This window comes from Natrix helvetica (genome assembly GCF_964273705.1).
Source record: "Natrix helvetica genome assembly, chromosome: 15".
Taxonomy (NCBI): domain Eukaryota; kingdom Metazoa; phylum Chordata; class Lepidosauria; order Squamata; family Natricidae; genus Natrix; species Natrix helvetica.
In genome coordinates this window covers 6,826,651-6,846,586 of record NC_138565.1, presented here as the reverse complement: position 1 = coordinate 6,846,586, position 19,936 = coordinate 6,826,651, and the positions used below count along the sequence as shown (strand labels likewise).

The 19,936-nt window shown below is 48.6% G+C and overlaps 1 protein-coding gene across 2 annotated transcripts; it reads right to left on the bottom strand.

Moving 5' to 3' along the window:
- Positions 1 to 1,082: 1,082 nt before the first annotated feature.
- On the bottom strand, positions 1,083 to 19,570 carry PTGS1 (prostaglandin-endoperoxide synthase 1). 2 transcript variants are annotated; one of them, XM_081967161.1, is made up of 11 exons: positions 19,270 to 19,570; positions 19,105 to 19,176; positions 12,282 to 12,398; positions 10,387 to 10,527; positions 10,053 to 10,196; positions 9,110 to 9,291; positions 8,215 to 8,298; positions 7,499 to 7,745; positions 5,618 to 5,904; positions 3,491 to 3,638; positions 1,083 to 1,771 (listed from the first exon to the last, which is right to left on the bottom strand). In XM_081967161.1, exons 1-11 carry the CDS (start codon positions 19,274 to 19,276, stop codon positions 1,425 to 1,427), a joined length of 1,776 nt encoding a protein of 591 aa, XP_081823287.1. In that variant the 5' UTR covers positions 19,277 to 19,570; the 3' UTR covers positions 1,083 to 1,424. The 2 variants fall into 2 exon arrangements, with proteins under 2 accessions (XP_081823287.1, XP_081823288.1); XM_081967162.1 differs by lacking the exons at positions 19,105 to 19,176; positions 19,270 to 19,570 and adding an exon at positions 14,022 to 14,261 and having other exon boundaries at positions 1,118 to 1,771.
- Between the last annotated feature and the right edge of the window lie 366 nt (positions 19,571 to 19,936).

Genomic DNA, 19,936 nt, shown 5'->3' with positions numbered 1-19,936 from the left:
ACCCCAGAAAGTGCCGTTGAAAAAAAAAAAACACCTTTGGGACCACCACGATCTTGGATGACGGAGAATTTCCACAGACCTTCAGTCCCAAAGGTGCTTTTTTCAAGAGGCAACTGGACTTCATTTGTCCTTGAAGACATTTTGTTTCTCATCCAGGAAGCTTCTCCAGTTCTCTATCCTCAACCAGAACGGAAGAAGCTCCTTGGATGGGAAGTGAAATATCTTCAAAGAAAAAAAAACCCAGAAAGACTTGAAAAAAGGACCTTTGGAACAACATGGATGACTCAAAATGTCCAGAAACAAGAAAAAACAGAAAAAATGTTCAGCTGGTGTTTCTTCTTCTCTCCGGACGGGGTCCCCGAAGGCTTGCAGAATGTGAGGAGGGGGCTAGGCTGCAAGCTGAGGGAGAGAGGCTGCACGTCTACGCACGCACACTCCTTTCTCTTGCGTCTCTCGTGCCGTCAAGGCTGGAGGAGGAGGAGAAGTACAGGTCATCCTCAAGTTACGTCCGCAGTTGAGGGCCAAAATTCCTGCCGTTGGATGAGAAAGGCCTCGATTTTCAAAACTTCCTCTGGCCGCATTTGTTAAGTGGGTGGCGGCCGTTCTTAAACGAGGCACATGCCGGTTCAGTGAATCCAGCTCGGCTCGTCAGAAGGCTGGGACCCCCGGGACACCGTCTGCGACCGTCAGAAATGCGAGTCAGTTTGTCAAGCGTTCCGAACGTCCATCGCGTCAGCGTGGGGAGGCGGCGACGGTCATAAGTGTGGGGGAAATGGTCACCAGTCGCTGTTTTCAGGGCCGCGGTAACTTCGAGCGGTTATGGTGAACTGTTGTAAGTCGAGGACTACCTGTATAAGAAAGCTTTGTGTTGTGGCCCGTGGCAGATTCGGAGAGTGAGGAGGGTTGGGGAGGAACCTGGGCCAGTCCTGGAGTCTGGGGAAGGCTCGGATGAGGGCTTTGTGTCGGAGGCAGAGAGGGGACCAGGGCCGTCTGACAGTTATCAGCTGCCTTCAGAGTCTGACATCAGTGAGGCAGAAGAACAGCTGGAGCCTGTTTCCAGAGAGTTGCCAGACGAAGGGAAGAGCTAAAGAACAGGGGTCGACTTGGGAGTAAGGCCACAGGTGGACAATGAATGGCCCCTCCCGGAGGAAATAAAAGAGGGGAGAAAGGGGAGTGGAGTTTGCAGGAGGCCATTAGTACGCTTCATTGGTTTGTGACTCTCCGAGAGTCCTGGCCAAGTTCTGCAGATCTCGGCCTGGCAGCTCTCCAAGCCAGATAAGGTCTGTGGCCGTAAATCCTCCTTTGAAAGACTTTGCTGGTGGTGAAGGAGCAGAATACACAATCAATTCATAAAAGGGGTTTTTGTCGGGGACCAGGAGTTGCCTTCAGGCTCTTGGGAAGAAGCCTCGGTTAGAACAATTTCGTTAGAGCTCCGTCTTCTCCTCGGAGCCTTTGGCTTCTCCGTGATCGGGCGTGTGGAAAGCCACATAAGGGCACCGTTTCACGTTGAGGCAAACCAGTTTTTGCAAGGTCGCCGTGTTCACGATTTGGAATCCCGTGGAGCCCCCGAAAGTGCTGGGCTTCCAGTATTCGGGGGAGCAGATGGGATTCCCCAGGAGCCCCTTCAAGGAGAAGGGAGCCCCCATCTCTATCATGCTTTGTCCAAAGATGCTGTTGGGGTAGGTCTTCTCCACCAACAGGCCGGGGAAGAACTCCAGCGCGTTGATGTCTCCGTACATCTCCTCCAGCTTGGCAGCCATGTTCTCGTCGTCTGCACCAAGGAGAGAAAAGAGAGAAATCAGGAAATAAATGCGTTTTGGTCACGCGATAGAATTAAATAAATGGCAGAAACTGTGGGACAGAAATTATAAATTAACAATGTCCGCCGCATATAAAGGTAATTTATATGTGATGTTTTATAGCTGGCATCTTCCACTGTCAAGGTGAAAATAGAAGAGAACAACAGAGGGACCTTGGAGGTCTTCTAGTCCAACCCCCTACTTAGGCAGGGAACCTGATATTATTTCAGACAAATGGTTATCCAACATCTTAAAAACTTCCAGAGTGGGAGCATTTGCAACTTCTGGAGGAAAGTTATCCCACTGATTAATTGTTCTCAATGTCAGGAAATTTCTCCTCAGTTCTAAGTTGCTTCTCTCCTTGGTTAGTTTCCACCCATTGCTTCTTGTCCTGCCCTCAGGTGCCTTGGAGAATAGCTTGACTCCCTCTTCTTTGTGGCAGCCCCTGAGATATTGGAAGACTGCTATCATGTCTCTCCTAGTCCTTCTTTTCATTAAACTAGACATACCCAGTTCCTGCAACCGTTCTTCATACGTTTTAGTCTCCAGTCCCCTCATCCTCTTTGTTGCTCTTCTCTGCCCTCTTTCTAGAGTCTCCACATCTTTTTTTACATCGTGGCAACCAAAACATTGGTTTAAAGACAAATCAGCTAAATGTTGGAAATATCGCCAGTTACCTGGATCTTACCTATCATACCTGGTGGACATGTGCAGAAGCAAAGAAGCATTAGACAGAAATGAAGATATGGTTGGAAAAGATGATAAAACAATGTATTGAGTCAAAACCAGAAATATGTGTGTTGGGGATTTTACCGGAAACTTACAATAAAGAGAATACGTATTTAATTATTCATATATTAACCGCAGCTTAGAATTGTATTTGCGCATTATTGGAAAAGTGAAGAGATTCCTACTGAAGAGAAGGTGATCAGGGAAATAATAGAACGTGCAGAAATGAATAGACTAACATTGGTGATTAAGGAGAAAGAACAATCTGATTATATATGATATGATATGGGAGGTGTTTTACCAATGGGTAGAGAACAAAAAAAGGAAATAGGAAATAAAAGAAGATAAAAAGAAGAATAGAAAATGCACTGAGACAAGAATAAAATGATAATTGTTTGTATGATGAAAATAACTATAATTAATATTATGGTGTATATATATTAGAAGATATGTTAGAAGACATGTTAAGAAGAGGAAGAGATTTATAAGAGATTTAACTATATAATGTATTATAATTTATGTAAGAATGTCGCAAAAACATATCTGTGCCCCCTGCTTAAGGAAAGATTGTTAAAATATTCATGACTGGGAGAGACATGGGAACAAGGTCAGCCAATAAATAGGCATATCAACGAAGTCGGCCAGTGGGAGCTTAAATAGATCCGAGTCTGTGCAGAGAATTGAAACAGAAACATAAGCAGTCGGCTGCTCTGAAAAGTAAACTGGGCTTGTCTGCTGAAATGAAACTAACTGCTTGTGTTTGCCTGTAACTCTCCTGCCTTGTGCTTACTTGGAAGATCCACCTGTTGGTATTGTAAAGTGGCGTTATTAGATATCAAAAATCTCAAAAATACACTCCCCCCACCCCCCCAAAGGTTTCCACAATTTTGGCCACTACTGTAGGCGATGACAGCATCTCAAGGAGCCTTCGGTGACCTTGAGATATCTTCTGGGGACATTACCTGTCAATTCCCGGAAGGACGTGTACGGCTTAAGATGGAACCTCTTTCGGTATTCGTTAAAAGGCTGGAAATGCAGCAGTCGCGATTCCTTGATCGTTCCAATTGCCACTTTTAAGAGGTTCTTGTTGATATTGGGCTTCCCGCCGATCTGAAAAGAGAAGCCGAAGAAGCTCCTTTGTCAAGAACGATTTTTTAAAACATCGCCCGGTCTAGATCTAGGAAGCAACAGTATTTAACTTCCTAAAATATAGGAAGAATGGTTGCAGGATTTGGGTTTGGCTAGTCTAGAGAAAAGAAGGACTAGGAAGGGACATGATAGCAGGATTCCAGTCTTGGAGGGGCTGCCCCAAAGAGGAGGGGGTCAACTTATTCTCCAAAGCAGAAGACAAAACAATGGATGGAAACTCATCCAGGAGAGAAGCAACCTGGGGTTAAGGAGAAACTTCCTAATAGTGCAAGACAACTAACCAGTGGAACAGCTTGCCACCAGAAGTTGTGGTTGTTCCATCACTGGAAGAGACTGGACAGTCAGTGACTGAAATGATATGGGATCTCCTGCTAGAGCAGGGGGCTGGACTAGAAGACCTCCAAGGTCCCTTCCAGCTCTATTCTATTCTGACCTCCCTTCTTTTCCAGCAGAACATCAGTGACTCTCTTCCGCTGAAGCCACAAAAATCTTTTAGCTCTGAACAGCAAAGTTTTCCCCCTCGCCATCCTTTTAGAGGGGCGCTTTCGACAAATGGCATTTTAGTGCCTCCCAAATTAGTGACCAATTAGATTTTAAAAATAAATAAAGAAGCGGCACGTGTGAGACTTTACATGTTATCCGAACTCTCTTTAAGAAAAGAAATGAAGAAAAAGCAACTTAGATCAATCAAAATAGAACTGGAAGGGACCTTGGGGGTCTTCTAGTCCAGGGGTGTCAAACTCAAGGCCCAGGGGCCGAATTCGGCCCGCGGGGTACTTAGATCTGGCTCCTGGGGCCACCCTAACAGTGAAGGACTGGCCCGCGGTGCTTCTGCCAATGAAAATGGGCTCTTGAACTCTGTTTTCGGCTGTCACAGCCTCCTGCAACAACCTCCAGGGCTGCAGGAGGTTGTAGCAGCTGGAAACGGAGCTCAGCAGCCCGTTTTCACTGGCAGAAGCACCGCGGGCCACCACAGGCGTTCCCGACACAGGTGACGCTGAGCTGGCCATACCCATCCCGACCCCGTCAAACACAACCCTGATGTGGCTCTCAACGAAATCGACTTTGACACCCCTGTTCTAGTCCAACCTCCCTGCTCAAGCAGGACACCCTGCACCATTTCAGACAGGTGTCTGTCCAGTCTTTCCTTACCAACCTTCAGTTTTCATGATCAAATGGGACTTTGATCATGACTAGGAGAGGAAGGTCGCTCAATGTTGTGGCCCGCCAGCGGCAAATGGAGCTGGCTGCGGAGTTGGACAGTGAGGAGGTTGGGGAGGAAGATGGGCCAGTCCTGGAGTCTGGGGAAGGCTCTGATGAGGGCTCTGTGTCAGAGGCAGAGAGGGGGCCAGGGCCGTCTGACAGTTATCAGCTGCCTTAGGAGTCAGTGAGGCAGAGGAACAGCTGGAGCCTGTTCCCAGTGTGCGCATACACAGTGTTGCCAGACGAAGGGAACAGCTAAGGAACATGGGTCGACTTGGGAGTAAAATCACAGGTAGATGGTGATTGGCCCCTCCCATAGGAAATAAAAGAGGAGCGAAAGGGGAGGGGGCTTTTGCAGGAAACAATTCGTTCATTCGTTCATTTGTTTCAGGAGTGTGACGATCTGTCCCTGAATCTCAGAGACTCTGTGCCAAATCTTTCCTTGCACAGCACCTCATTGGGAAAATATTTACATGGCAGCTTTCCAAGCTAGATAAGGTCTGTGGTCATAAATACTCCTTTGAGAGACTGTTTGCCAGGCCTTGGCTGAATGGGAATGAGAGGAATTCACACTCTTTTAATAAAAGGGATTTTGTTGGGACCAGAACTCCACCTCCTGCTTTTTGGGGAAGCCTAGTTCAGATCACTTAGAAGATGGTCCATATGGAGAAGACTGAGTGAATCCAACCGCCCTCTCTGCAACCAAACCACCCCCCCTGATCTGGCCCCTGACCCACCTGTCCTGCTCGCTGTTTGGCGAAGGCCTCTACCAGGGTCTCTATGCTATAGTGGGTCACAATGGTGTTGTTGAACAGGAACTGGTCGTAGCTATATTCTCTGTCTGGCAGCTGGAAGGAATCCGGCATTAAGGCATGCCAGTGGTAGAGCTGGTTGAACTCCAGGGCGATGCGGTTCTGGTACTGGAACTGGGCCCCAAAGAGAAGCTCGGGATCGAACACCAGCTTCAGGTGGTAGCCGCTGAGATGCTGGACGTAATCCTCAATGACGATTTTGATCGTCTCCCCTGGGGTAGAGCAGAAGGAGGAAGAAAGCACCTGTGAGAGGCACGGCCGAGACTCCCTTGTTGTCGGTGTCGAAGAAAGGATAAGCCGGGATAGCCATGGGCAACAAGTCGGCCATGTTTGGTGACTAAGAAGCAGGATCTGTTGTGAGCCACGTGAGATGGCCGGGAGCCCAGGTGTGGCCTAGCTTGACTGATCTGTATCTTCTTCTATATATATATATATAAAAAAACGGCTGTGCGTAAGTATGTATGTCCCAGCATAACTCTGGAACGCCTCGAGCAATTTCAACCGAACTTGGTGCACAGATGACTTACTCTCTGGAAACAAAGACTTGGGGTGTAGGCTCTGTTACATGATACAGCATGTTGTGCCTTAAAATGGCTTCTACTGTATAGCGCCGTGGAGTTGCCAGGGTAACGGCTTCACAGTACTCCACAAGGGGGCTCCCTCTGGTTATGGGCAAAATCCAAAATTAGAAAATACATTTGGTTTGGACATTTCCCCCCCCTATAAATAAATCCATCCATCCATCCATCCACCCATCCATCTCTATCTCTATTTCTCTATCTATCTATCTATCTATCTATCTATCTATCTATCTATCTATCTATCTATCTATCTATCATCTATCATCTATCTAGCTAGCTATCTAGCTATCTAGCTATCTAGCTATCTAGCTAGCTAGCTACCTACCTACCTACCTACCTACCTACCTACCTACCTACCTATCATCTCTCTCTCTCTCTATCTATTATCTATCTATCTATCTATCTATCTATCTATCTATCTATCTATCTATCTATCTATCATCTATCTATCTACCTAACCTACCTACCTACCTATCTCTATCTATCTCTCTATTTTCTATCATCTATCTATCTATCTATCTATCTATCTATCTATCTATCTATCTATCTACCTACCTACCTACCTACCTACCTACCTACCTACCTATCATCTCTCTCTCTATCTATCTATTATCTATCTATCTATCTATCTATCTATCTATCTATCTATCTACCTACCTACCTACCTACCTACCTACCTACCTACCTATCCTCTCTCTCTCTTTCTCTCTATCTATCTATTATCTATCTATCTATCTATCTATCTATCTATCTATCTATCTATCATCTATCCATCCATCCATCCATCCATCCATCCATCCATCCATCCATCCATCCATCCATCTATCTATCTATCTATCTATCTATCTATCTGTTGGTTTGTCCTTGCAATATAGTGATGTCTGCTTCTGCTTCTTGCAAGAGCTTCATGGGTATGGTATACATGCATCATGTTTTATATTATTGTACATAAACAAGTTTCTTCTATAAATGAGTCCTGCTGAATTATTTACGTGTATGCCGGTTGGAATGCTGCAAGCTCTGATACTTGTAGCCACGGTTTTAAGGTGACAACTCAAGTTGGGAACGGCAGTGGCTGTGAGGGCATCTACCGTACCTTCTGAACTAGCCACGCGTGGGGAATGATATTCCCATAAGAGCTTATCTACGCCACTGGTTTGGGACTTCCTGTCAAGCCCAAACTCACAATAGGTGGCTAGGACTCCCTTGCAGCCCCCTTGCCCACCTGTCAGAATGAGCCGGGCGGTCTGGAAGAGCTGTTCGTCATCCCAGGTGGGGTGTTCCAGCTTCAGCAAGTCGCAGACACGGTTGTGTTCCCGCATCCAGAGGGTGGCGTACATCAGGAGGCCCGGGAGAAGACCGAAGACCTCCTGGCCCACGGCAAACCTCTGCTCCGGAGGGGTGCTTTGTGGGTAGATCATGTGTACGGCGGCTTCCCTCACAGTCGGGGGGTACATCTCCCCCTTTATCAACTGGGGAGAGACAAGCAAAGGATCGCCCTTAGGAGATGGGGAAGAGCAGTTCGGCAGTTCGAATCCCCAGCGCCGCGTAACGGAGTGTGCTCCCGTGACTGGTCCCAGAGCTTCTGCCAACCGAGCAGTTCAAAAGCAGGTCAAAAATGCAAGGAGAAAAATAGGGACCATTTTTGGTGGGAAGGGAACAGCGTTCCGTGCGCCTTCGGGGTTGAGTCATGCCGGCCACATGACCACGGAGAAGTCTTCGGACAGCGCTGGCTCTTCGGCTTTGAAACGGAGATGAGCACCGCCCCCTAATGTCGGGAACAGCTAGCAATTATGTGCGAGGGGAACCTTGACCTTTACCCATAGGGGAGATTCTTTTAGGGGTGGGAGATGTGTGCGGAATGAAATGCATGGCACAAACGTTTCCTCCAAGTTAGAGAGTTTCCACAGGCTGCAAGAGAGTTTTGTTCAACTTCCTTACCTGGTATTTCAGCTTTCCATCCTTGAAGAGGCGCAGCTGATGTTGGCGCCCCAGGTTGTCTCCGTAGATGTGGCCAAGATCCACCTGCAAGAGAGAGCCAAAAATAACAGGTGACTCATTTCTCGAGCTTCTGTGTCTGTGTGAGCATGAGTGAGAAAGAGAGAGAGAGAGAGAGAGAAACACAGAGAGACAGAGAAACAGAGAGAGACAGAGACAGAGACACAGAGAAAGAGAGAGAGAAACAGACACAGAGAGACAGAGAAACAGAGAGAGAGAGAAAGACAGAGAGAGACAGAGAGACAGAGAAAGAGAGAGAGAAACAGACACAGAGAAACAGAGAGAGAGAGAAAGAGAGAGAGAAACAGAGAGAGAGAGAGAGAAACACACAGAGAGAGACAGAGACAGAGAGAAACAGACACAGAGAGACAGAAACAGAGAGAGAGAGACAGACAGACAGAGAGAGAAAGAGAGAAACAGACAGACAGACAGACAAAGACAGAGAGAGAGACAGAGAGACAGAGAGAGAAAGAGAGAGAAACAGAGACAGAGACAGAGAGAGAGAGACAGAGAGACAGAGAGACAGAGAGAGACAGAGACAGAGAGACGGAGAAACAGAGAGAGAGAGAGAAAGAGAGAGAGATGATTCAGTAGTCTAAAAAGTTTGAGATACTTTTGAGATACTCCCAAAGATACTGGGGGAAGGCAAGAGAGTACCAAACTCAGGGGAACGACGGAAGAGAACTCCATAAACCCTTATCCCCAGCTGCCCTTTGATTGTTTATTATCCGGGAGGCAGGTTTCCTTCTGCATTTCTGGACTTTTGATCATCACGCCCGGAAGGCGAGTTGGTGACAAAGCTTTCACCAGAAATGGTGCCCCTCCCTTCTCTCCTCACCCCGTGTCCCAGAGCCCGGGTGAATCCCCGGCCCATCTTGCCAAAGGTCTTGAAGAACTGGTGGGTGAAGTGTTGGGCGAAGAAAGCAAACATGAGGTTGGTCCTTTGGGGGTCCGGGTGGAAAGTCCGGCGGAGCAGAAGTTCTTCCGCCACCAGTTCGGCCGCTGGCAGCTCCAGTGGTCCTGTGGGGCAGAGAGGAGAGCCCTGCCCGGACCTGGTCTCCTGGCATGTGCCAGTCAGACCCCTCCCCTCCCACTTCCATCTCCCTCTCCTCCTTCCCCTCCTTCTCCCCCTCCCTCTTCCTTCCCTCTCCCCCTCCCTCTCTACCTCCTGTACCCCTCCTCTTCTTCCTTTGCCTCCCCCTCTCTGCCCACATCCCCCTCCTCCCTCCCCTCTCCCCTTCCTTTCCCCCTCTCCCCTCCTCCTCCTCTTCTTCCTTCGCCTCCATCCCTGCCCACCTCCACTTTCTCCCTCTCCTCCTCCCTCTCCTTTCCTCCCCTCCCTCTCTCCTCCTCCCCTTCCCCTCCTCCCCCTGCCCTCCCCTCCTCCATCTCCCTCCCCCCTCCCTCTCTGCTTCCTGTACCCCATCTTCTTCTTCTTCCTTTGCCTCCATCTCTCTGTCCCTCCTCCTCCTCCCACTCTCCCCTCCCTCTCCTCCCCCACCCCCTCTCCTCCTCCACCTCCCCTTCCTCCCTCTCCCCCTCCCTCTCTGCTTCCTGTACCCCATCTCCTTCTTCTTCCTTTGCTTCCATCTCTCTGTCCCTCCTCGTCCCCCCCTCCCCTCCCTCTCCCCCTCCTCTCCCTCCTTCTCCTTCCCCTCCCTCTCTTCTCCTCCTCCTCCTCCTGCCCCCATTCTTTCCCCTGCCTCCCCTCCTCCCCAACTTCTTCCTCCCAACAAAAGCAAAGCCAGGCTGCTGGGAAAGGCCTCTGCCCCCTGCCGTACCTTTCACCCCCATCGGCGTGGGGCAGTTGGGGGGCACCGGGGGGAGGATGCGGGTGAAGTAGCTGAGGTTGCTGTAGGATTCCCAGTTCAGGTATCCGTAGTCGCCGCTGAAGGTGGGCGGGCTGGGGATCAGGTTGGCGCGGGCTGCAGGGCGAGAGGGCGAAGGGGGGGAGAGAGAGGGGCGTGGAGGAGTTGCAGCGGAGGGGTTGGGGGGGGGCATCCCAGGACTGGCAGCTGGGTGGGGGCACCTGGGCCTGGTGAGCCTCTCAAGCCCAACGGGACAGGGAGCCTTCCCGAAGACACCTGCCCATCTCCCGACCCTTCGCCCACTCACCTGTTAACACCACTCGCATCAAAAAGTTACGGAGGAAAGTTCGGTTCACGATACTCCACAGCCAGCGGAAATGGGTGAGCAGGTAATGAATAGACGACGAGCTCGGCTTCAGGGTGTCGTGTACCCACGTCCAGAACTCCGCTGGGGGGGCCCAAAGACAGGTTGTATTTTTTAAAAATAACCACAGATATTTCCCTAAAGGTGTCCCGTTTGGAGGATTTATGGAAAAGAACCCATAGGAAGCTTCAATTGTCAGTTCTGGCCAGGTACGTTGAGGTAGAGTTGTGGCCCGCCAACGTCCAGTGGAGCTGGCAGAGTGTCGGACAATGAGGAGGTTGGCGAGGAACCTGGGCCAGTCCTGGAGTCTGGGGAAGGCTCTGATGAGGGCTCTGCGTCGGAGGCAGAGACGGGGCCAGGGCCTTATGCCAGTTATCAGCTGCCTTCGGAGCTAGATAGCAGTGAGGCAGAAGAACAGCTGGAGCCTGTTCCCAGTGTGCGCATGCGCAGAGCTGCCAGAAGAGAAGAACAACTCAGAAATCAGGGTCGACTTGGGAGTAAAGCCACACCTCGGAGGTGATTGGCCCCTCCCATAGGAAACAAAAGAGGAGCGAAAGGGGAGTGGGCTTTTGCAGGAAACAATTCGTTCGTTCGTTTCAGGAGTGTGAAGATCTGTCCGTGAATCTCAGAGACTCTGTGCCAAATCTTTCCTTGCACAGCATCTCATTTGGGAAAATATTTACATGGCAGCTTCCCAAGCTAGATAAGGTCTGTGGTCATAAATACTCCTTTGAAAGACTCTTTGCCAGGCCTTGGCTGAGTGTGAACGAGAGGAATTCACATTTGTTTAATAAAAGGGATTGGGACTAAAGCCACACCTCGGAGGTGATTCAAGACCCACCTGTTCCAATTAGCTGGCCTGGCCCAATCGTAGTTTTAATTTTCAATCCTCCTGGCCGGCGTTTTAAATTTTAAGGGGTTGTCCTTTTAACCTGTTTTAATTTTTATTATCATTGTACAGACCCTATATTTAATTTGTTTTTAATAAGGGGTATTTAATATTGTTATTGTATATACGGTTTTAGCTTCTGTCTGTACACCGCCCCGAGTCCCCTCGGGGAGAGGGGGCGGTCTATAAATTTAATAAATGAAATGAAATGAAATTGGCCCCTCCCATGGGAAACAAAAGAGGAGCGAATGGGGAGGGGGCTTTTGCAGGAAACAATCCGTTCCTTCGTTCGTTTCAGGAGTGTGAAGATCTGTCCGTGACTCTCAGAGACTCTGTGCCAAATCTTTCCTTGCACAGCACCTCAATTGTCAAATATTTACAGGGCAGCTTTCCAAGCTAGATAAGGTCTGTGGTCATAAATACGCCTTTGAAAGACTCTTTGCCAGGCCTTGGCTGAGTGTGAATGAGAGGAATTCATATTCGTTTAACAAAAGGGATTGGGAGTAAAGCCACACCTTGGAGGTGATTGGCCCCTCCCATGGGAAACAAAGGAGGAGCGAACGGGGAGGGGGCTTTTGCAGGGAACAATTCGTTCCTTCGATCGTTCCAAGAGTGGAAAGTTCTGTTTGCGACTATAAGAGACAAGTTTTCCTTTGCCCCGCACATGGAAACCAGTTATATGGCAGCGCTCCAAACGAGATAAGGTTCGTGTGGATAAACGTTCCTTTGAAAGACTGTTTGTTCAGCCTTGCGGACTGCGAATGAAAGGAATTATAAATAAAAGGGGTTTTGCCGGGACCAAGACTCTGCTTCTTCCTTTTTAAGGACGCCTGGGGTCAGAACAGTTAGACTGCCTCTGAACATGGAGTTTCTGGGCCTCAATATTTCTCTCTCTGTGTACAGCCCGCCCCCCCCTCCCTGCACGGAGGAGTTCGGAAGCGATACTCACGCGAGCTGCAGTTGGCGCCATGGTATCCCGTCCGGGTACAGTCACATTCGTACCCTTCCGTGCCAACTCGGACGCACAAGCTGCCGTGTTGGCATGGGAAATAGCAGCACGGGTCGACTGCGAGGAGAAAAGGAGAAGGCAAGGAGGGTCAAGAAGCAAGATCTCAGGATTTCTTTGCTGCCAAAATAAACTTTTAAAAAAGGCTAGGGCGTGAAACCTGACAAGGGACAGATCAAGACAAGGGACTCAAGAGGTAACTTGATATAACAACCATTCAGTCAAGATTTCCATGTAAACAAAAGCTCAAATACTTAGCCCTGAGGATATGGGGAAGTTGTCATAGGTTCTTAATACATTTGGAAGCTAAAGACAAAAGTAAAAGTTCCCCTTGCACACCTGTGCCAGTCGTTCCCGACTCTAGGGGGCGGTGCTCATCTCCGTTTCAAAGCCGAAGAGCCAGCGCTGTCCGAAGACGTCTCCGTGGTCATGTGGCCGGCATGACTCAACGCCGAAGGCGCACGGAACGCTGTTCCCTTCCCACCAAAGGTGGTTCCTATTTTTCTACTTGCATTTTTTACCTGCTTTCGAACTACTAGGTTGGCAGAAGCTGGGACAAGTCACGGGAGCTCACTCCGTTACGCAGCGCTGGGGATTCGAACTGCCGAACTGCCGACCTTTCTGATCGACAAGCTCCGTATCTCAGCCACTGAGCCACCCATTTGGGTGAATAAATTCGCTCTCTCAACAGACTAACCTCTGTCTGTTTTCATAGCAGAAAATGCAGTTTATTAGCCACCGGCCCGCGTTAAATTGGATAGGCTGAGTCAACCTTAAAGCCAGTCAGGATCAAACTGCTGGCAGTGGGCAGAATTAGCCTGCCATACTGCAATTTAACCACTGTGTCATCATGGCAGACAGATAGATAGAGAGATAGAGAGATGATAGATAGATAGATGATAGATAGATAGATAGATAGATAGATAGATAGATAGATAGATAGATAGATGATAGATAGATGATAGATAGATAGATAGATAGATAGATAGATAGATAGATAGATAGAAAGAAAGAAAGAAAAAAATAGCACTTATATACCACTTCACAGAGCTTCACAGCCCTCTCTAAGCAGTAGATAGATAAATGGATGGATGGAAGATAGACAGACATAGAGATATAGCAAGAGCAGACTTATATATCGCTTCATAGCGCTTTACAGTCCTCTGTAAGCTGCGATGGCGCAGTGGTTAGAGTGCAGCACTGCAGGTTACTTCTGCTGACTGCGGGCTGCCTGCAATTTGGCAGTTCGAATCTCACCAGGCTCAAGGTTGAGTTGTCCTTCTGAGTTGGGTCAAATGAGGACCCAGATTGTTGCGGGGCAAGAGGCTGACTCTGTAAACCACTTAGAGAGGGCTGTAAAAGCACTGCGAAGTGGGATATAAGTCTATTGCTCTTGCTAAGCGGTTTACAGCGTCAGCCTATTGCCCCCAAATAAACTGAGTCCTCATTCTACCGACCTTGGGAAGACGGAGAGCTGCTTATTTAACACGGCTGCAGTAACAACCGAGGGGCAAATTAACTTCCGATCTGGGATCGCATCTAAATCTGTTGGCTTTCCATTTTCCATGTTTTTAAACCAACAGAACTTCTGGTTAAAACCAAAAACGAATGCAAGGGTTTACAAAGAAACAGGGAAGTTGCTTTAAAACTTCAGCTTTACTTATTTAAAAAAACAAAACAAACCACTTCAGTCTTGTCCAAGCAGGAAATCTGGCCAACATTGAGGGTCCAAGCTTGTCTTGATGAGGATTGCATCACTCTGCAGAATTCCTCCCCCCGCGCCCCCCGCCCGCAGAGCAGAAGCCAAGACAGCTGTCTTGGAGTTGATTTCGCTGTTAATCTTTGCGTATTGCAAAATGCTAAGCAAGAGCTCCTATCTTCCGTTCATCTCTGGGTGGTGCCCATTTCTCGGTTGGTGGAGTAAGAGGATAAGAAAAATGAATAAATAAACGAGAATATGGGACTGAGATAAGCTTGAGGCCAACTGTTAGAACACGGAATGCTTGGAGTTGGAAGGGAGTGTGTAGGAAGTTAGCACCCACCCTTCTAGGAAATATGAAAAGAGCAGAATATTTCCCCGAAAAGGGAGGCCGAAAGTCAGCCCCAGAATCCTTTGTCAATGAGCCATTAAAGGCTTGAGCCAGACTATTCTACATAGCAAAGATCAGGCACTTCCTACGTTCTATTAAAGTTCCCACGTTCTATTAAAAGTTCCCAAGTTCCTTTTATCTAAAGTTTGGATTCACACAACCGTCCGTTTGTTTCAAACACAGGTTCCCCCTCCTCCCTGTCTACTGTAGGAAGCTAGCACCCACCCCTCTCCTGTAAAAATGAAATATTTTTAGGAAATATTAAAGGGGCAGAATATTTCCCCTGAAAGGGAGGCAGAAACTCAGCTCCCCACAACCTTTGTCAATGAGCCATTAAGGCCTGAGCCAGATCTACCCCCTTCAGGCAGAGCCATAATAGGATTTGCCCAAAGTCCTTTCATTACATCATCACCCAGCAAGAGTCAACCAAGCCTGGGACTCAGGGCAGCTTCCAGAGTTGCCCCTGCATGGCCCCATGGGAGTCTGACAACCAATCAGAATACAAGCTCAAATTCCAATTCCATTCCGTTCTAACAGGAACGGATGAGAAACTAATTTTAAAGAAATTACAACATAATCCTTCTTTTCATTAGATTAGAACAGGGGTCGGCAAACTTAAAACACTCAAAAAGCCATTTGGACCCGTTTCCCAAAGAAAAGAAAACACCGGGAGATACAAAGTTCCTAAGCGGAAGCCCCCCGTTCAATTCTGGAGCCGACCGGAAGTTCAATTTCCCCCACCATAGAGTCTCCTCCTAGCGTGGCGTCCTTTTCCCTCTACCTGTCCTAACCGAAAGCCCTATCAATTGTGGAGACGACTGGAAAACCCTCCCCTTGCCATAGAGTCTTCTCCTGGCGCACTGCGCTTCTCTCCCCCCTCCCCCACCGGAAGCTCCTCTCAAAATTGTGGCGCCCATCGGTGACGGAGCCGCAGCAGAGGGAGGAAAGAGCCACATGCGGCTCCGGAGCCGCAGTTTGCTGACTCCTGGACTAGACCAGTGATGGCTAAAATTTTCGGCCGCGCACCTGTGCCCACACCCATAATGCAATGCATCCTCCCCCCCCCCGTGCACGCACATGCTCTGCCTCCCTTCCGCACATGCGTGTGACATCCCCCCTGCACCTGAAGCCTCCAAGGGACCAAAAACAGAGCGTAGGGGAGAATACCGCACCACCCATGCTTCCCCCGCCCTTGTGCCTGCACATGACCCCCCAACCGCCATGTATGCACGCATGACCTCTGCCCCCCTGCACACACACGCACAACCCTGCCCCCATGCATGTGCGCATGTCTCACGCATGCGCAGTGCAGACCCAAAAACCAGCTAGTGCATGTGCCTGTTTTGTGGTTTTTTTGCATGTTTTACCTTCCCTTCCCCCAAACCTCTTTGCTGCCCTCCTCTGCGCTCTTCCCAGAGTCTCGACATCTCTTTTTCGTATGGTGGCATACAGAATTTATCACAACTTTATCGCGCAATCCGGGTGCATGCGCCTACTCTGGGGTAGAGGATATTTCTCGCATCCCAGGTCAGGAAAAAGGTTGGCCTTCCCTGGTGACTCCCGGTCTCAAACATTGCCTTGCCTTCCCTCCGCGTCCACCTTCTGCAGCCCTTGGGGCAAACAGTGGCTTTTATGGTCTCTCAAAAGGCAGAAGTCCTGACAAGATCTCAAGATACGGTCTGAATGGAGCATGGACGCATCCAGGAGGGCTGAGAAAAGCCTTTGATTTGCGCGGCCGGTTCGAAGCACCCTTTGGAGTCAGGAAAGATCAGAAGTTCTACGGGAGAAAAACCTCAGAAGGGCCTTGGAGCAGAGAAACGAGTGGAGTTTCGGGTCGCGGGCTCAGTCTCGCTCGTACCTACGACGCGGAGGAAGGAAGGAGAACCAGGAGATGCCAAAGAAGCAGGAGGCACAACTGGAGCGATCCGAAGGATGAAGGACAACATGCAAACTCCCAGAAGGAAATACACAGGGGACGTTACACAGGCACGCAAGGGTTTATTAGGGGGGAAAAAATCAAGCAGCATCCTAGGTTAATTCCTTCAACCAGCACGAAGACGTGGTTTTGCCAGCAGGCCAGAGACCCCAGGGTACTACGGAGCCCACCAAGTGGTCGATCCGACGGTTGTCGTCAGGGGTAGCATGATGCTTTGTCAACCATGAAAGGCAGGGAAGGGCTTTTGACTCTACAGGCAGTCCTCAATTAGTGACTTCTTGTTCAGCAAATCATTCGAAGTTACAACAGTGCTCAGGAAAGAAGACTTATGGCCAGCCTTTGAAGCTGTGGCTGTCGCAGTGTCCCCACCGTCGCAGGATTGTGGCACTGGGCAACTGGCACACAGTTACAATGGCCACAGCTTCCCACAGTCACATCATCAACCCTTCACTGCCAGCTTCCAATAAGTCAAGTCAGTGGGGAAACCAGCCACCGCCTGTCGTCGCGCTTAATGATGGCGCCTGATTCCTTAACAACCACAAGCTGAGCTGTCATTGCACCCTGCAGATTGCGTTTAATTTTGTTAATGACGATAAAGTAAGCTAACTGAACTAATTGCAAACGTCTGTTTGTTGGGAAGGAGAAGCCAAGGAATATAGAGAGTTTTCTAGGATTGCTTCCATTTTTTTAAAAAAAAAAGCGCACACAATTTAATTGTTTGGCCGGCAAACGATAAATTCCTGGACATTCGGAATTCCTGCTTCTAGAGGAGTCTCTCTCTGGCTCTTTGATATACAATAGGAGAGTTGGAAGGGACCTTGGAGGTCTTCTAGTCCAACCCCCTGGCTAGGCAGGAAACCTAATACCGTTTCAGACAAATGGCTATCCAACATCTTCTTAAAGACTTCCAGTGTTGGGGCATTCACAACTTTTGGAGGCAACTTTTGTTCCACTGATTAATTGTTCTAACTGTCAGGAAATTCCTCCTCAGTTCTAAGTTGCTTCTCTCCTTGATTAGTTTCCACCCATTGCTTCTTGTTCTGTCCTCAGGTGCCTTGGAGAATAGTTTGACTCCCTCTTCTTTGGGACAGCCCCTGAGATATTGGAAGACTGCTATCATGTCTCCCCTAGTCCTTCTTTTCATTAAACTAGACATCCCCAGTTCCTGCAACCGTTCTTCCTATGTTTTAGTCTCCAGTCCCCTAATCCTCTTTGTTGCTCTTCTCTGCACACTTTCCAGAGTCTCCGCATCTTTTCTACATCGTGGCGAGATGCAGTATTTCAAGTGTGACCTTATCAAGTGGTTTTTGAATAAATTCGGAGCTGGCTAAACTACATAAGCCGATCCAATTCACACCGTTGCAAAGTCCGTCTTGCCGCCAAGGTGGGAGAATTGGAAATTCATCGACCGCAAAACCACGTTGGTATCCAACATCTGCCGACCACGTTAAAAACCCTTCGGGCGTATCTCTATCCTTAGCGAGGGAGGGAGAGGCATAACTGTGGCTTGGCTAAGTCAGTGAAATAACATTTGGATTGTCTGCTCCCGAAAACGATTTCTAACCTGCTGTTCTTTTTTTCTTTTTTGAAACGTTTTTTTAAAAAACTTCTTATTCTATTCCATACAATTATAGGGATGCATTCATCTAATTCTTCTTCCTCTTTACTTTTATCATTCTTATACATTTATTATTCCATGGAAAAGGTTATAATGTACAGTTTGGGTTGCTGTATTTATCATCCCTTCCCCCTGTTTTAACACCACCTTATTTTCCCTTTCATTTCTCCCTCCTTCCCTTCTCTACTTCCTTCCTTTCTCCTCTCTTTCCCCTTCCTTCTTCCCTTACCTCTCCTATTCCTACTCTTCCTCTTCTCCTTCCTACCATCTCTCCTTCTATTTCTCTCCCTTCCACCCTCCTCTCCTTCCCCTTCCTTCTTCCCTTATCTCTCCCCTACTCCTACTCTTCTCCTTCCTACCCTCTCTCCTTCTCTTTCTCTCCCTTCCACCCTCCTCTCCTTTCTTTTCCTTCTTCCCTTACCTCTCCCCAACTCCTACTCTTCCTCTTCCCCTTCCTACCCTCTCTCCTTCTCTTCCTCTCCCTTCCACCCTCCTCTCCTTATCTCTTTCTTCCTTCCCTCCTCTTCCTCTCCTCTCTTCTTTTCCTTTCTTTTTCTGTTATTATAGAAATCTCAATTTATGTTTTCTTGGGATGGTATTTCCGCAAGCCCAAATATAATTTAATATCATTTCTTGTTCCCCTTCCTTCGATAATCTATCCTAACTATATTTTTCCCCTTTATATCTCACTCTTGAATATATACTTGTATACTCGTATTTTCTTTTCTGTTTTCCCTGTCTCCCTCCCCCTTTTCCTTTGAATAGTGCATTGTCCGAATATTGTATCTTCCCCTTACTTTCTTTTCTAGATTCCTTTCTTTAGCCAATCATAAAATCTCCCCCATGTCTTGAAGTACATCAATTTCCTCTTTATCCTGGATTTAACCTGCTGTCTTAATAACCACAGACCCAAAACGCAGAGCAAACTGTCCTAAGACAGTTGTGCGTGGCCCCACCACAGCTCCTAAGATCCCTTCCCAGGAAGGCGTGCAATCCTTCCTTGCCCATCCGGTCCCATTTCAGGAGCTTACTCACAAGAAGCCACTGCGAGGAGAAGGTGGCCAAAGGGCCCCCTCCCCAACCCTGGCACAGCCAGGGCTGTTTCAAAGTTTTCCCCCCTACCTGAACTGGAGATTCCTGAGCTGGCATTCAGACCCACCAACAGTGCCAAGGGCAGGAAGGCAGACCACAAGCCTGGCAAGAGAAAAAGGAAATATTTGGTGGGTAGGAGGAAGGTGTGGGTGGGTGGGTGATGGGTGGGGAGCCAAGAACTCGCCTGGAACTTACACTGCATGGTGCGGGAGAGAAGGAAGGAAGGAGGGAGGGAGGGAGGGACGATCTGGTCCCAGCAGAGAGCTGTGCAACTCCTGGACTTCTTCTCCAAGACAGCCTGGTCTCCACCTTCTGCCAAGACTCCTCCTCCTCCTTCTTGTCAAGAGCCTTTCCATCTGCCTACTGTGGGGTTGAGTTGCAAGAATCTTTCCATGGGGGCATCTTGTGCCAGGCGCTGGGCAGATAAATCTTTTGGCAGAAGCTCCAAAGCTGGAGAATCCCAGGAAGAGCTTAGATGAAGGAACAGAAGAGGAACTTACCAAATTTGCAGATTTGGCTACTAAGCTGGCAGGAATAGCCAACACCCTAGAAGGTAGGCTCAAGATTCAAATGTCAGCATTTCAAATAGCACCCCAAAATTAAATCAAGAGTCCAAGGCAAATCATTGCTCAAAGTTCCAATTTATGAAGAGAGCCATGTTGGCACATCTGGGAAAACCCAAAACTGAAAGCTTCCCGGTTTCCCCCACCCAGTCGAAAGTTCAAGATCTTGCCCCCACACCCACCCAAGTCCATCCCATGGTCCAATCTCCCACTGCCACGCTGGCAGTTCCACCCATCCAGTTCCGGTCAGGTGCAGAGGTGCAGAGACAAAAGATGACCTTGGCTTCCTAGAAAGGAAT